This window comes from Nilaparvata lugens, chromosome 7 (genome assembly GCF_014356525.2).
Source record: "Nilaparvata lugens isolate BPH chromosome 7, ASM1435652v1, whole genome shotgun sequence".
Lineage (NCBI taxonomy): Eukaryota > Metazoa > Arthropoda > Insecta > Hemiptera > Delphacidae > Nilaparvata > Nilaparvata lugens.
The window spans coordinates 8,684,704-8,700,921 of NC_052510.1; the positions used below are offsets into that span (position 1 = coordinate 8,684,704).

A 16,218-nucleotide genomic window follows, 5' to 3' on the forward strand; every position below is an offset into this window, starting at 1 on the left:
ATTAATTTATAATAAATTATTGACAAACTCAATGGAGCAGCAAAGCCCATTTGCTCTGCTCTTGTTGTAAATACTTGTAAAATGTTGTTGATATTATGTTGTTAATATGTTTGTAATAAATATATAAGTACGATGTTTTTGTAACTTTTATTGAGAACATCCTATTTCATCAAGATTTAGTCATTCACATTACTGGTAACAGAAACCATGACAGAATCTAGAATATTCTTATACAGTATTTTAACTCAAAGAAGTACAGTAGAGCGATTTCCTTCTACTTTCCAATGATTTTTCAAGTATTCACAAACTAAATATTTCAAATCAAGTAGTATAATAAACTAGAATGATAATGAGAAAAGTACCTAACTTAATGAAAATAAAAGACTAACTAGAAATCAGAGAAAACTTCTATAATATATAATTCTATAAACAATAATAATATTAGATAAGATATACCGTAATAATTTACCAATAGGAAAACATTATTGCATTTATCAATGAGAACGTTTTCTCAGTCAACGACAGTTTTCATCGCACTATGCCTATGATTTAACAAAATGCTATTTGAACAATGATGACTGTAACTACTCAAGAGTAGATCTAAGAGTACAGTAGTATAAACTGGTATAAACAACTGAGAAGTAATAATTTGAAATACCGTATCAAATTATTAAGTTATAATTGGATTCTCATCAAATTTGAAGATATCATTGCAGTGAATATGCAATTGGAGATTATTTTCAAATAATTGGAGCGGTTACAAAAATCAGCCAGACTTTGAAATATTGTTGGCAATTATTATACTAGTCTTCAAAAAGGCATAAGACAGATTGATTAAGATGGGAGAAGAACGAGCTGGCAAAGTCAGCTTCCAAGGAAGCTGTGACCCCTGAGAGCATGAAATAGATTCATTGTCAACAAATTCTCAGTCAAGTCATTGAGTAATGAGTAATTACTTCAAGAAGTTATCATTGAGTAATGTCTTCGCAATTTATTAATAAGGATTGATACAGTTGATGTTAATCTAGGAACATTGGTCAAAATGTACATTACAAATTGTAGTCTCAAGTCTGGGTCTATTTACTAGCAGCATGCTTACCATGTAGACTTGCTCCCTTCAGTCCGCTGAATCCCTTAAACGAGCTGGCGTAACCACCTCCAAGGAAGCTGTGCCCCTTGAGACTGCCCAGTCCCGAATAGAGTCCACCTCCACTGTAACCCTTGGGATAGCCGTGACTGCTGGAGAAGTAACCGTGACCCGAGCTGAAGCCGTGGTGGGGTGGCGAGCTCAAGTAACCGCCGTGACTGGAGACTGAGTTCAAGTATGAACCGCCGCCTCCGTGACCTCCGCTGAAGAAATGTGGGGGCGGGCCTCCGCTGCTGTATCCGCCTCCGGAGAAGAACGAGGGTTTGCTGCTGCTGATGAAGCTTGGTTTGTGGCTGCTGATGTATGAAGGGGATGGTCCGCCATGGTAGGAGTGGCCTGAGACGTAGGGGGAGGGGCCTTTGCTGTAGGTTGGTCCTGAGGAGTAGGACGAGTATGAAGGACCTGCAGAGTATGAAGGTCCACCACTTGAATACGAGTGCCCTCCGTATGAAGGTCCAGCGGAGTATGAAGGTCCACCACCGGAGTATGATGGTCCAGCAGAGTATGAATGTCCACCAGCATATGAAGGTCCAGCGGAGTATGAAGGTCCACCACCGGAGTATGAATGACTGCCATGCCCATGTCCTGAAGCGTAGGGTGCTCCACCACTGTAGCCACCACCTGAGTAGCCTCCACTAGCTCCTGAGTACCCTCCACTTGCTCCTGAGTACCCTCCACTTCCGTGACTTTCCCCACTGTACCCCGGAGCATAGTCTCCATGACCTCCACTGAAGTCGCTGCCTTCATAGCTGGATCCTCCCGAGTATCCCCCTGCTCCTGAGTAACCTCCACCACCGGAGTAACCATGATATCCTCCCCCGGATGAGTAGGATGGTTTCCCGTGGCTCAAACTGTCCCCTCCACTGTAGCTACCACTGCTGCTGCTAGACCCGTAGTCTCCTCCTGGTACACTGTACCCTCCGTGGGCATCGCTGCTGTAGCTGGATCCCACACTGTAGGAGCCGGATCCCTTGTAGGAGCTGGGTGCACTGAAGCCCACACTTCCGCTACTTCCGCCGCTGTAGCCTCCCGCGTAACCGCCGGCTCCGCCGCTGTAGCTGTCATCATGTCCACCACTGCTGTAGGCGGGAACACTGCTGTAACTTCCGCTGTAATGTCCGCCGGAACTTCCACTTCCGCTGTAATGTCCTCCAGTTCCACCGGAGCCCCCAGAACTGTAGGAATTATATCCAGCTCCGCCGTGAGCAGCTGTTCCTATGGTCTTGTAGGAGCCGGTTGGCGACGCATAGCTGGAGTAGCCCTTTCCTCCCCCGCCCCCTGCTGAGTGACCCCCTCCCCCACCGGCACCAGCTGATCCGCTGTACTCAAAGTCCCCGCTGTAGTCCTCATAGCCTCCGCTCTCTGGTACACCGTATGCTGAAAAAACGGAAGTCAATTAGTTTATTCGTTATCAAGAAATATATTCGTATCTAAATAGTTTTAAAATAGTAATTATAACACGCAACAAGCAACTAATAGCTTATACCTCAACACATATCATTTATAGAGGGGTGTATTCATTGAATTGTGTGCCCAAATAGTATATTGGAGGATCGGAGCTGCAGTGTAAATTGCAAGCACATCCCCTTTTTTATGTCTATATTGACTGGACTACTACTCTAGTACATGGGTTTCCTATAGTTGAGTAGGTTAATTTCCAATAGAATTAAATTCCATATTTTTTCATAAGTCTATTGAAGATATTTTGTACTTTTTATGTTTTAATTGCTTGATTGTATTTTTTAAGGGAAATAAATGTATTTATTATAATTTAATTATCTATGCCTTTTAAGAAATTATTCATTGCATGAAACTTCTTTGTTTTACTTGTATTAAATGTTATAGTATTCAAATTTGTATTGTAATTGTTTTTGATCAATAAACTTTGATTTGATTTGATCTCAAAAGAGTTGTAAGGTATTGTGAATGATATGATAGAAGAATGATTAACAGGTTTGTTATTGATATTCGTATCTCAAAAGAGTAAGTTATTACTAATAATTGGAGAATGATGAACAGGTAGTTGGAAAAAAAATACGAATACAAAACTATTAAACAATAAATAAAAACTACAATAATAAACCACTACATGGAAGAAATCTATGAACAATACAACGCATTTGCATAGATTGAGCACTACTACTAAGTGGGCTACTAATCATTATTATTAATTCTGAATTTTCAGGTAGTAATTTCCTCAGCAAGATAATAAACTAGCAACACGATTGCAAATCATTGAAATCACATGAAAATGACTTCTATCCTTCAGAATGATTTTGAGATTATGTTGTAATACTGGTATATTATCCTCCAGATGATAGAAACTTAATATTATTACAGATAAAGAAGAGAATAATTCTTGTGAAGTTTGCGATTTTTTAAGATTAGATTCCATCAGATTTCCTTCTAAATGTTTTCTCTGTCGTCACGAGTTTAGTAGCGGAGGTACCTATATGAAGGAATGTTTATTTTCTTTCAATAATGATGAAGTCACCTTGATATTTTCCATGATTGATTCGGTAGTATCATGTACTAGTGTGTCATTCAATACTTTTCTATCCAATAGGATAGAAATACAATATTAGAATACAATTGAGAATACAATATCTCAATAGAAATTGAGATATTTGAAAAGGTCAAGCCTCAACAAAACCGTCATCTAAATGTGGAGAATTGATATCTTATAATACATCAATGAATGCCCAATTTCTTTTCTTCCGCTATGAGGATTGGTAGAAGTTCGAAAAATTATTCAAGGTAAGATTTGAAAAAAGTTCAAAATTTATTAACTGTACTACGAAAATGTGAAGCAGCAACACAACATTACAGCTTTCCTTTCTTTGTTGGGAAGTGAGAATGATGGACTACAATGAAATTAGGACGCCGGACCTAAAGAGAGATAGAGAGAGAGAAAATAAAAAAGTAAGAAACTCGATCTTGGCGCCAGCGGTCAAGGATGGGAGTAAATATTGAAACATAAAAATGAAACAGCTGGAGTGAGAGAAGATTCATTTATTCAACTGGAGATGGATAAAGAAAGAATGATGCTGATTTGTCGAAAGGCTCTATTTCAATTTTGAAGATAGAAAGACTCTTTCAAGAGAGTCTGAATTTAGATTCAAACTCATTATCATAATGAGTTTATGCTAAATTATTATTGAGAAACAAAGATTCAATATGCTTCAGTTTATTACAAGAGGTCCCAAAACAGAGCCTTGAGGAATTCAATGCCTCACAGCCAAAGGATCAGACACTTCTACAGGTAAAGTGGGTTGGATATGTGTTTGTGTATATTCCTTCAATCGTCTTCTATCTTATCCACAATTGGAGAAAGATTGCATGATTGGATCATGGATTGGACTTGCTCGTATTTAATCTCAAACTTCACGGGAGTATTGAAAATTAATCGAGTAGTCGACATTCAATATACCGAAATTTGAAATTAACACATTGTCTTTGAATGTATTCCATCAGGAAATTGTATCTCTCCAGTATGATTCAATCCATCCTCTGAATGTACTTATTTCGTCAGAAAAGTGTATAATATTTCCAGTATCATTCAATCCATCCTCTTTTCTTGGTTGATTACTCTCCAAACCCCACCAAGTATTGGATAGAGGCAATCTATGACTATATTCATACCAAGTTTTTCGTTGTAGGTGCGATGTGAATCGAGTTCAGCGTTTCAACTGTTGAGGATGAGTCTCTATGAAGTTCATGATTGAAACTGAGTTTATTCCATTTTTTTTCGCACACTAGAAGAATGAGTTTTGGAGATTGAAGCCAAGGCTGATAATAAAAAATATCATATTGTTTTATGACCCCAAGAAATATTGTATCAGCTGCTAACAATGGAACAGAAAGAGAGTTTTACTCCCACGTGGAGCTGTGAAAGTATGTCACAGCGTCTTGTCAAAAATTCTAATTTTTCATTTTCAGGACAACGAAAAAAGCGTTTATCGTTTTCGGCACACAAGGCAGATTCACTGGGAAATTTTCAAAGAAAGAGATAGTAGAGGAGAGATAGACGGGGGGAGTGAGAGAGAGAAAGTGCAAAAAGAGAGCATTCGTTCTTGTCCTATTTCTTTTGGCAGTTTGACCGGCTATAGGAAGACAATGTACAGTATTATTAGTGCTGCCAAATTCGGCTGCTCCATTGTTAAGGAAAGTAGTGATCATGACATTCAAATTTTGTCTGGTATGATACATATTTCTGTCAATTATCTGGATGATTTGAACTTTTTGGTTCCAGATTCCTAAAGAAATCAAAAACAATTGCCAACAAGTCAATAATAATAACTGTTTTTAAAGCAGTAATAATTTTCTTATTCATGAGGAAAATATTATACAGTGCAGTAGCAGTGCAGTAGCAGTGCACTAAGATTTTGACTAGCTCTCTCCACTCATTGAAAATACCGTATTTTATCTCGAAATTTTTACTCATAGCTCCTGTCAAAAATAATTTTTTCCACCACCATGTGAGTACTTGGTCATTTATTAACATAATAACACTATAACGATTTTCCATTGTTTCCATTCCTTCATAATAGTAATATTAATTTCTTGTTCCTCTTTGATATTCGCTCTTTCCTCATTTATGCAATGAATTTTACAGCATGCTCTCTCCAATTCCTTATCATTGCGTTTTACTTTCAGTGTCATTCATCTCTACATTTTCCATTGGAATGAGATGAGGTGCGTTCTTCAATTTAATTAGTGCCGGTTGCACAAAAGCCGATTAAATTTCAATGCTTATCAATTTCACGAGAAGCAGTCTTTTCAAAAACGTCTTCTCTGATTGGTTCTATGGAAATTAATCACAATTAAAATTTAACCGGCTTTTGTGAAACCGGGCCTTAGTCTTTCATGTTACACCAATTCCAGTTTTCATGGGAATGTATTTCGTTCTTCTAACCTCTCTTCAGTTGCATACCAACTCTTCGCTTACTGTATACCATAGTCTATAGGCCTACCACATTTATATTCCAAGTAAACAGAATTAACTTTCAATTTTTCCTTTATCCTCTACCCATCATCACAAGTTACATTATTTTATAGTGATCAAAATCATCTACTTTCTTCAAATTTCATTCTAGAATCAAGTAATTTTCCCTTCAACCTTGATCCTTGTACACAGCAACAACTTGTAATTAAATTACATCTTCCTCCACGACCCAGATCCACATATACCGGATTAAATCTCTTACACCGATTATTGTAGAGTTCTCCATGTTTTAATCCAGCTTAAACCTCATTTCACGCTACATCTACCATGAAATCTATGCATGTAGTATGTAAATCAGGTACTAGAATAGATTCCACCACTTTTCTACTACGATAAGCAATGGCCAAGTTTATAAATAAGCCTAAGGAAGTGTCTATAGTGTGGTCCACGTTATAATGGCAGTGAATAAAGATAGAAGAATAGTGATTGAATGAAAAAGACTAAGAAATGTCATGAATAATTACCACAATATCAACTTCTCAACTAAACAAAAAATAGAAGAATAGCTGCCGATTCTCTGCATCAACTAATTATATTTCTACACTGTCAAAAACATAATTTTCATCGTTGTGGACCCAGAAAAGGATAGTACCACCGTCTTTGTCGAATGATAGACAAGGATAGCAAAACCAAAGTTGATCAAATACTGTCATTATAACGTGGACCTCACTATAGTATAGTGAGGTCCACTTTAATCTGTCAGCATTCCTTATGAATAACATCAATGCTTCTCATTTAACCAATGCTGACAGTTTAAAGTAAATCTCAAGAGGGAGTGAACTGTGGTGAGATCTACTTCAAACTGGCAGCATTAGTTGAATGGAAAGCTTCTGATGTTATTTATGAGGATTTCTGACAGTTTTAAGAATGCATCAAATATAGTTGACCCTGTTAGTTGTCAAAATTTGCAGTAACAGAAGTCTCCGGGGTGATTTACAGCATTTAATTGGGATTTTCGTTTAATAATAATTAGATATAGTGGGATTGACTGCAAACTATCAATATTGGTGAAATGGGAAGCATTGGTGTGTTGTTTATAAGAGAGTTGGTAACAGTTTGGAGTTTCACCATAGAGAAATGATAGCGTAAAAATATAATCCAAGGTACAGAGCGTTTATGTTCCAAATTTCACTGTTAACTCAAGCTGAAAGTCCTATAGTGAGGTCCACGTTATGATGGCAGTGTTTGATTAGCAATGGTATTGCTATCCTTGACTATCATTCAACAAAGCGGGTAGCTCTATCTCTTTCTCGCTTTGCTCTGTTACCAAATCGTCTTTTAACAATGTAAAATTAATAATCAATTAAGAAAATATTTCATCTTCATTATGGAAATTCATTATGAAATTATTGAAAAATATAATTTCTTGCTTAATAAAATAGAATTGATTATTTTAAACGAGAATGAACCGTTAATATTACATCAATAAACCTGTATCAGCTACCGTCTTTGAGAAGACATTGGATCGGCAACGTTTTATTTATTTATTTATTTGTTGATATCATTACAAATCATATGAATATGATCGGGATAGAACAACAGGCATAGCCCAAAACTATTCTGTTCCCAAATTTTGATAAATAATAAAATGTCCGAAAAAATAGGTTATGTTCTTACTGAGGAAAGTTAAAGTTCAAAGTTCTGTCCAAAAATATATATGAGCTAGGAATTTTGAATTTAGAATGAATAGTTCTCTCTCCTATCTTTCTCCACTGCCATTATAACGTGGACCTCACTAAAGTAGATGTTTTTTCGTGAAGCTATGTGACGCTGGTAGTCACTGATACTGTGCCGTTCTTACACTCTCACCCAAACAGAACAGAAATAATAGTCAGTAGTCGACAGTAATCGGCTTGAGTTAACAGAAAATCGGCTTGAAATTTGGAACATAAAAGACCTACACCATGAGATATCTACTTTTGCTATATTTTCTCCATGGTAATACTAAAAAAAACAGAAGAACAGAACAGAAATAGAAGTCAGTAGTCGACAGTAATCGGCTTGAGTTAACAGAAAATCGGCTTGAAATTTGGAACATAAAAGACCTACACATGGGATATCTACTTTCGCTATATTTTCTCCATGGTAATACTAAAAATCAACAGAAGAACAGAACAGAAATAGAAGTCAGTAGTCGACAGTAATCGGCTTGAGTTAAGAGAAAATCGGCTTGAAATTTGGAACATATACGACCTACACCATGAGATACCTACTTTCGCTAAATTTTCTCCATGGTAATACTAAAAAAAACAGAAGAACAGAACAGAAATAGAAGTCAGTAGTCGACAGTAATCGACTTGAGTTAACAGAAAATCGGCTTGAAATTTGGAACATAAAAGACATGGGATATCTACTTTCGCTATATTTTCTCCATGGTAATACTAAAAAAAACACTAGTGCTTTCTACGGAATGGAGAGTCACTACTGAAGAATTCATCTTAGCATTCTAAATGTACCACTTTTGCCGCATAGCAATGATCGGGTAAAGTTCAGAGTCTAGTAGAGCATCAACAAAGGCAAGCCTGCTCCGGTGTGATTCACTTTAAACTGGCGGCATTTCGTATCAGTTGCACCAATGCTACTCATTCAACCGATGCTGATAGTTTGAAGAGATTATAACTATTGGAGCACCCGTGTAACTCACTAAATATGGGCCGATACTAACTACCAACTAGATCACAGACGATGCCTCCTCAGTCAGTTACAGATTCTTTCCTTGTTGGTCTCTTTCGCTTTCTTCTTCTTCTTCTTCTTCTTCTTCTTCTTCTTCTTCTTCTTCTTCTTCTTCTTCTTCTCTTCTTCTTCTTCTTCTTCTTCTCTTCTTCTTCTTCTTCTTCTTGTTGTTGTTCTTCTTGTTAGCGGCAAAGGAAGAAGAGTGGGTGGAAGAACAGACGAAATCGAGATGACTGCAGCTATAGGATGACCTAGTCGTGTTCACTCTGTACAGATTCTTGTTTGGTTTTCGTATCGCGAAATTTCGCTGTCGCCCGACTGTAGTTAAAGCTGGAGAAAGAGCTACAGTGCCTTAAACTCGACTCCTTTATTTTTGCTCTTTCCTTCCTCCATTCTCTACTCATCTCATTTCATTCCCTATAACAACAATTTTTCAATTTTTCTTTGTCTTCTTTGTTTCCAACTTATCTATTGGAGCTGGAGAAATAGTTTAAGGAGAAATACAGACCTTAATATCAACTCCTTCACTTCTCTATTCTTTCTCTCGCTTTCCTTCCTCCATTCTCTACATCCAATTTCCTTCCCGATAACAACAATTTCTCCTTCTTCTCTCTCTTCCTTATTTTCAACTTCTCGTTTCTCTTGATTCCTTCTCCCTTTTGTACTGTAGCGCTTTTATTGTTTCTCCAATTTCAAATAATCAACCAAGTACTTCTCACCTTACCTAGAGGATGAAGGGAACTTACACTTTTGAATTATCAACTAAACTTCGAGCAAACCACAGTTTTCAATACGGAACTTCATGGCTCATGTTACTCCGATACAACAAAAGGATCACACTGTTGCCGTTTTTATTCTGGGTCTATAAAAATGGCTTTTGCTCCCTTTTTTACTCTTTCTCTCACACAATTAGCTCACAGGCTCTCTGGATTCTATGAAATCTTGCAGAACTGTACTCCATAAGAGCAATACTGCAATAAGGTTACAGATGGAATTAAATAGAGAATGCATTTATTCAAATGCTAATTAATATATAATTATTATTCAACGAAAATCTTAAATAAATGCTGTGAATCACCCCGAAGACTTCTGCTACTGCAGACATTGATAACAGGGTTAACAGCTAGATGGAAATTCGATGAGAACTACTATCCAAAAATTAGTTGCCAGGCAGGGAATCGAACCCGGAACCTCCCAATTGCCAGTCAGGAATGCTTACCCTTACACCAAACTGACAATCTCTGGATATGAAGTATAAAAGTACGTAGTATACGAAGTATAAAATGAGCGCAGCTATCCAGAGATTGTCAGTTTGGTGTAAGGGTAAGCATTCCTGACTGGCAATTGGGAGGTTCCGGGTTCGATTCCCCTGCCTGGCAACTAATTTTTGGATAGTAGTTCTCATCGAATTTCCATCTAGCTGTTAACCCACTTGTCAATGTCTGCAGTAGCAGAAATAATAATTATACTGCAATAAGGGTTTGCACAGACTATAACAAGAAATTGAAAACATTTAAGAAAAACATGGAAGATGGAAGACTATAACATTTTAAGAAAACTTTAAATTGATTTGTGATTGTGTCTGTAGAATATAAAATGTGTACTACTTGGCTACTACTCTAAGGTTTACTCGGGTTATCGAAGGATGCACTGTAATTCTAAAGGGTAGCCTACTGTCAAATTATGCTTGTGACCTGAATATCACAATCCTTATGACCGTCTCGATAATTCTAACTAACTCTGTATGACCCACCAACCACGTTCCATCAACGTAAGATAACACATCAACTTGATAACACTACAGATAAAATATGGATCCTTGTTGGGAGATAGAAGAAGCCTCAATTGGAGATGGGATAAGAAGCTATAGTTTGGAATTATACAGTATTAAGAAGCCCTAATTTCTCCAAGGAACTAATCTGATTCTCATCGAAATTCTTCAAAATGCATCAACAGCTGACTGAGCATATCTCTATTATCTCTAATTTAGCAACATTGCATGTACTCTCACTGGACTATTTTCGCGCGGTTGAATATAATACAATAATTCCCTCAGTGTAGCATTTTGTATACGCAACAATTTCCTATTGCGTGTTTAGGAAATTGTTGCGTATACAAAATGCTACACTGAGGGAATTATTGTATTATATTCAACCGCGCGAAAATAGTCCAGTGAGAGTACATGCAATGTTGCTAAATTAGAGATAATCAACGTATTCCTCATGCAGCTCATTGTAAATAAGAGTTAATTGATATTTTTATAATACACCTTACGAATTGGCAACGACTATGTGTGCTGGAGGGGGGGGGGGTTTGAGGAGCGAATCAGCTTCTTCCAATTTTCTTCAGATTAAGACCTTTGAAGACTATTTTCGTGCGGTCGACTGCAAAGTGATACATTTTCCTCTGGCTACTCAAAATAAGTCTTCTTCAATTTCTTACGAACAAGGATTAGTCTATAGGGGCTATAGGGGCTGTTCCAACTCACATCTAGGTAATTATTCAAATAAACCAGAAAAATGTCCTATTATTGGTACCACTTTCGTGGCCTGCTAACATCTTTCCTGCCTACTGGCTGATAATATTATAGATTTTTTATGGTATTCTCCCAGCTAATAGTTATTTTTCTAAATAATGAATTCATACAAACATTTTTATAATAATAATTATATTATTAAATAGTTGTTACATTATTGGCGTCGAATCAAAAGCCGGCCGGCAGCAGAAGAGCCTTTTTCCGTATCTGTTTTTCTTTATCTTCTTCTTCCCAAACGAAAACGAGGTTACACAGGCGTAACAAAAGAAGGCTGCTGCTGCAGTAGGTTATTTGTGGGGAGGAAGGGGGTGGTTGAGCCGTGGGCGTGTGATGCTGATGTTTACCAGTGACAAGAAAAGAAGGAGATTGGAGGAGGAGAGTGAGAGAGTGTGAGAGACAGAAAAATTAAGGAGGATAGTGAAAGAAAGAGAAGGAAGACTGGAGGATATATTGTCAGCGATGTTTACTCGGTGAAAGGAAGGGCGCACAATTTACACACGAAACTGTGCTGACCGGAGAAAGCTGTATAGGGAGTCTGAGGACAGCGAAGGATGCTGGAGCAGGAAGAGGAGGAGGGTGAGGAGGAGGAGGAGGAGGAGGAGGAGGAGGAGGAGGAGGAGGAGGAGGAAATAAAGAAAGAAAGAGAAAGAGAAGTCGCGCCATCATTGGCTTTGTGAGGCCAAGGTCGTGGCTTAACCACAGTGCCACCACAATCGGTACCAGAATAAGAGCACCGGGTGAAGAAAGTAAGAGGGAAAAGGAGATGAAGGAGTTTTTTTTGTGCTAGGTTTAGACAGAGTACAGACCCATTGCACATCAAAATATTTTAAATCAGAAATTATAAGTAGCATAACAAAAATAATAATAATACAGAATATAATGATATTCTGTATAATAATACAGAAATTATAAATATAATATAATTCACGCCAAATATAAAGATATGACTTAGAATAATATTGACTAAATAGAATATAAATAATGCAATAACTATATATGTGTAAGAAAAGTACAAAATAATAATGGACTGGAGACTTAATTAGGACTTCACTATTCAATTGAAATACACAATGGAAAGAAAATAATTCTGATTGATTAGAATTAGGCGATAAGCACTGATCACTCATCAACCCCAAGCAAGTGTGCATGTAATCTATTTTGAAGAGGGAAAGAGACGTAGAAAAGACCATGTGAGTTGGAAGAGCATTGCATTCTCTGCAGGCTGTAGTGATGATAGATGAGCTGTTGAAGATGGATTTACGGTTATGAAGAAGAAGAAGAAGAAGAAGAAGAAGAAGAGAAGAAGAGGAGGAAAGTGAAATGATGATTAGGAAGTAGGACGTTTTTATTGTAGATTTTTATTAAAACTCTTATTAAAACTAGTCACTTCAACTAATCACAAATAATTTATTGTTTGTTCCTATTTCTTGAAACTGAATCAAGATCCCTACCTACTATATAGTCAACCGCACGAAAATATTCCGATGGAAATTGGAACAGTTGAAAGTTGAGTACCCTTAACCAGTCAACTCTTGAGTGCTTGTTAACTTTTTTCAATTCTATATTTTTCTCCACTACAGCTGTTGAAACAAATCTATCTTTATTGGAAAAAATATTTTGTCAATTTTTCAGGTGTATTATAAAAATATCAATTTTATAAATTCTCATCTACAATTTGCTGTGAACAACGTTGATCTACTCTTATTTGACAACGTTGCACTCATCTGTGCTAATTTCCATCGGATTCATTCTCTCTTGAAATTCTGTATCCGAATGATGTATAACATGACATCCTTCCCATTAAAAGAAAATTGGATTTAAAATGGTGGGCCAACATTTTGAAGGCACAGAAAAGTAGCTATTTCAATTATATTTTTATTTAATATCAAACATATTCTCAAATTATAAGGTCTGCATAAGGTATTTATTTATTATCCTTGGAAAAGAAATATTAAGCCGTCTTCATAATTTTCACCAACTCTGTCGATAAATCAACGTACTAGATTGTATTCAGGATAGTTAAATAAGAATAAAATTCTGATAAAATATTGCCCAACAATTATTATTTGAACAGAAAAGTGGGTGAGTTTCAAACTCCATGAAGAGTTATACTGTATCTGCAAACATCCTCTCTTCATAGTAAAATATTTTTCTCTACTACAGTTGAAACAAATCTATCTTTGTATAATAATAATGAAGGAAATAATCGGCTTAATCACGTACGGGACAGTGAATTCTCGAATGACACATCATCACGTCTAAACTACTAGCCAGATTAACTTAAAATTTCAGATATAGATTCTCAATTTACCGAGGATGATTATAGGCCTATTCTAAATTCTTCGAGTTTTCAGTTTGTAGTTTTTAATTAGACCATTGCGGAGCACGGGTTACCTGCTAGTCATCAATAAAGACTTCAACGCGGAATATCATTTCTGATTCTTATCATGAATAGTTCACAAATGTTTCCACAAACATGAAAAACCACTGACTAGAGAAAGACTACATTGTTACAATATTATGTTGATGGAATACTTTTCATTTTGCACTTATGAGGTAAATGAAAGTCCATAACATTTTAGTAGGTTACATGGTCATGTCATATCGGTTGTTTACCTGCACAGTAGCGAAAGTGAACATGCACATTCACTATGCCTCACGCAGTAGGGCAGATAGCCGTTCATGTCATTCACAGAAATAAAATTATGTCTAGTATGCACTAACATTCTCAAGAAAAGTAAAAGCACACTGTACAACATGTGAATAATGAAGTTTTCTCTCGTTCCTGTCTGGTTTAATAGGAGTTCATGAGTGTAATTGCTAATTACTAGTAATTATTCAGGAATGTTTTAGTGCTTTGCACCCTGGACAATGGTATTCGCAGCCACAATAATAATTCGCAATAACCACATGAGTGAAATTGCTAATTACAATTAAATTATCAAGGAATGTTCTATAGTGAAGTCCACGTTATAGTGGCAGTGTTTGATTAGCAATGGTATTTATTTATTATTCTAATTTTTACAAGAAAGCACTGAATGGGAGAGAAAAACTAAGCATACTCCTTGTACTATTTCTCTCCCAAATTTTTATAATATTATTTTAAAAAACCGAAATGAGGTTATGATTCCACTTTTTTGAAATTTAATGCTTTTTCACTCAAAAACAACAGAAACTTTGAATTTTGAAGGTTGAGAAACTGGATAGAAAACAAAAATATATTACACTAGCCGTCAGGCTCGCTTCGCTCGCCATATCAGTCTAGCCAGGGGGCTCCGCCCCCTGGACCCCCGACTGGATCGTCCAAGAATGAGATCAGCAGGCTCGCTTCGCTCGCCTGCATTTTTCATTTGGACATTTATATCATAATGCTAGGGCAATCCAGTCGGGGGTCCAGACTAAACGGCTGGCTAAACGGATATGGCGAGCGAAGCGAGCCTGACCGCTAGTAATATAATTTTCCCAGGATTGAAGTAGCAGTGCCCAATCAATTTTTCCGCGATAAATGCATTTAAATCTTCAACTTGGTGCCAACCTAACAAAGTCAACTCAACTTAATGCCAACCTGACAAAATTATTAATTTAGTTGCCAGTTAACAACTGTTTCGAAGAGGTACTCTATCTAGATTATAGTTCTATAGTAACAAATGATATGGAAATTTCAATTATAATTAAGAGATTGGGAGAAGAAGAATATACATGCTAAAAGACGAACTTGAAACCCTTAAAAACAACCCTTAGAGTTAAAATATTGCCGAAAGATTTCTTAGTGCGCCTCTAAAGGGCCAACTGAACATACCTACCAAATTTGAACGTTTTTGGTCCGGTAGATTTTTAGTTATGCGAGTGAGTGAGTGAGTGAGTGAGTCAGTCAGTCAGTCAGTCAGTGAGTGAGTGCCATTTCGCTTTTATATATATAGACTCAAATCACTAATTGAAACATTTTCACGTAATTTTACAAAATTTAGAGCCAGAAAAATAGAACTTATTATTCAGCACAGCTGACAAAACAGTGGATGTTTTTGCTCATTTCAAGTTATCAAGTGTTGAATTTTATGATTGAATATTTGTTTGATCAATACAGTATTATCTATCAGAATAGACTGATAATTATCATAAACATAATATTTCAAGTAAACTTAGTTGTGGATATTTATTATTTTATCTATCTTAAGTTAATGGGGTTGTTATCCTTATCTATCATTCAACAAAGCAGATAGCGCTATCTCTTTCTCGATTTGCTTTGTTGCCAGATCGTCTTTTAACAATGTAGATTTTATAATAAATAAACAAAATTATTCCATCTTAATCTTGAAAAATCATTATGTAATTATTGAAAGATATAATTTCTTGTTTAATAAACTAAAATTGATTATTTTAAAAGAGAATGACCAGTTAATATTACATCAATAAACCTGTATCAGCTTCCGTCTATAGAAGGCATTGACAAGACAGTGGATCGGCAACGTTGTTCTGCTATGTTTCTTCACTGCCATTAAGTGCTTCGCACCCTGGGTAATATTCGCAACCTTATAACCACATGATTCACAGGTATGTCATCTTCAAAGTAATAAAAGGCATTATTAATTGCTGAGTGCTCCATGACAGTGGGACCAAACAATAGAGAAACTGCAAGATATGAATGACAATAACTTTCTTCTATTGCGTTTGGAGAATGTCGCTAATCTTCGAGTGATCTACAACTCTAGTAATGAGAGTCTGAGGATGATACTGACATCAATTTCAGTAATCATTACTCAAGAAAACTGAAAGTAGTAGATGAGTATTGTGTGACAGAGATAGCTAGATTGTGTGAGCGAAGGAATATATTTGAATGTGAAACGGAAAGTTGGATCA

General features: G+C 36.4%; 1 protein-coding gene across 3 annotated transcripts in view; it reads right to left on the bottom strand.

The window, feature by feature from the left end:
* The window catches only part of LOC111055014 (loricrin-like), a 43,653-nt gene that overhangs the window by 1,385 nt on the left and 26,050 nt on the right, over positions 1 to 16,218 (bottom strand). Inside the window, exons 3-4 of one of the 3 annotated variants that reach the window (XM_039433616.1) lie at positions 2,294 to 2,524; positions 452 to 2,263 (exon numbers count right to left, since the gene is read on the bottom strand). In XM_039433616.1, coding sequence (XP_039289550.1) covers positions 1,077 to 2,263; positions 2,294 to 2,524 — 1,418 coding nt within the window. In that variant the 3' untranslated portion in view covers positions 452 to 1,076. Of the gene's footprint in view, positions 1 to 451; positions 2,525 to 16,218 lie in introns of those variants that run through there. The other 2 variants (XM_039433615.1, XM_022342156.2) reach the window with 2 other exon arrangements.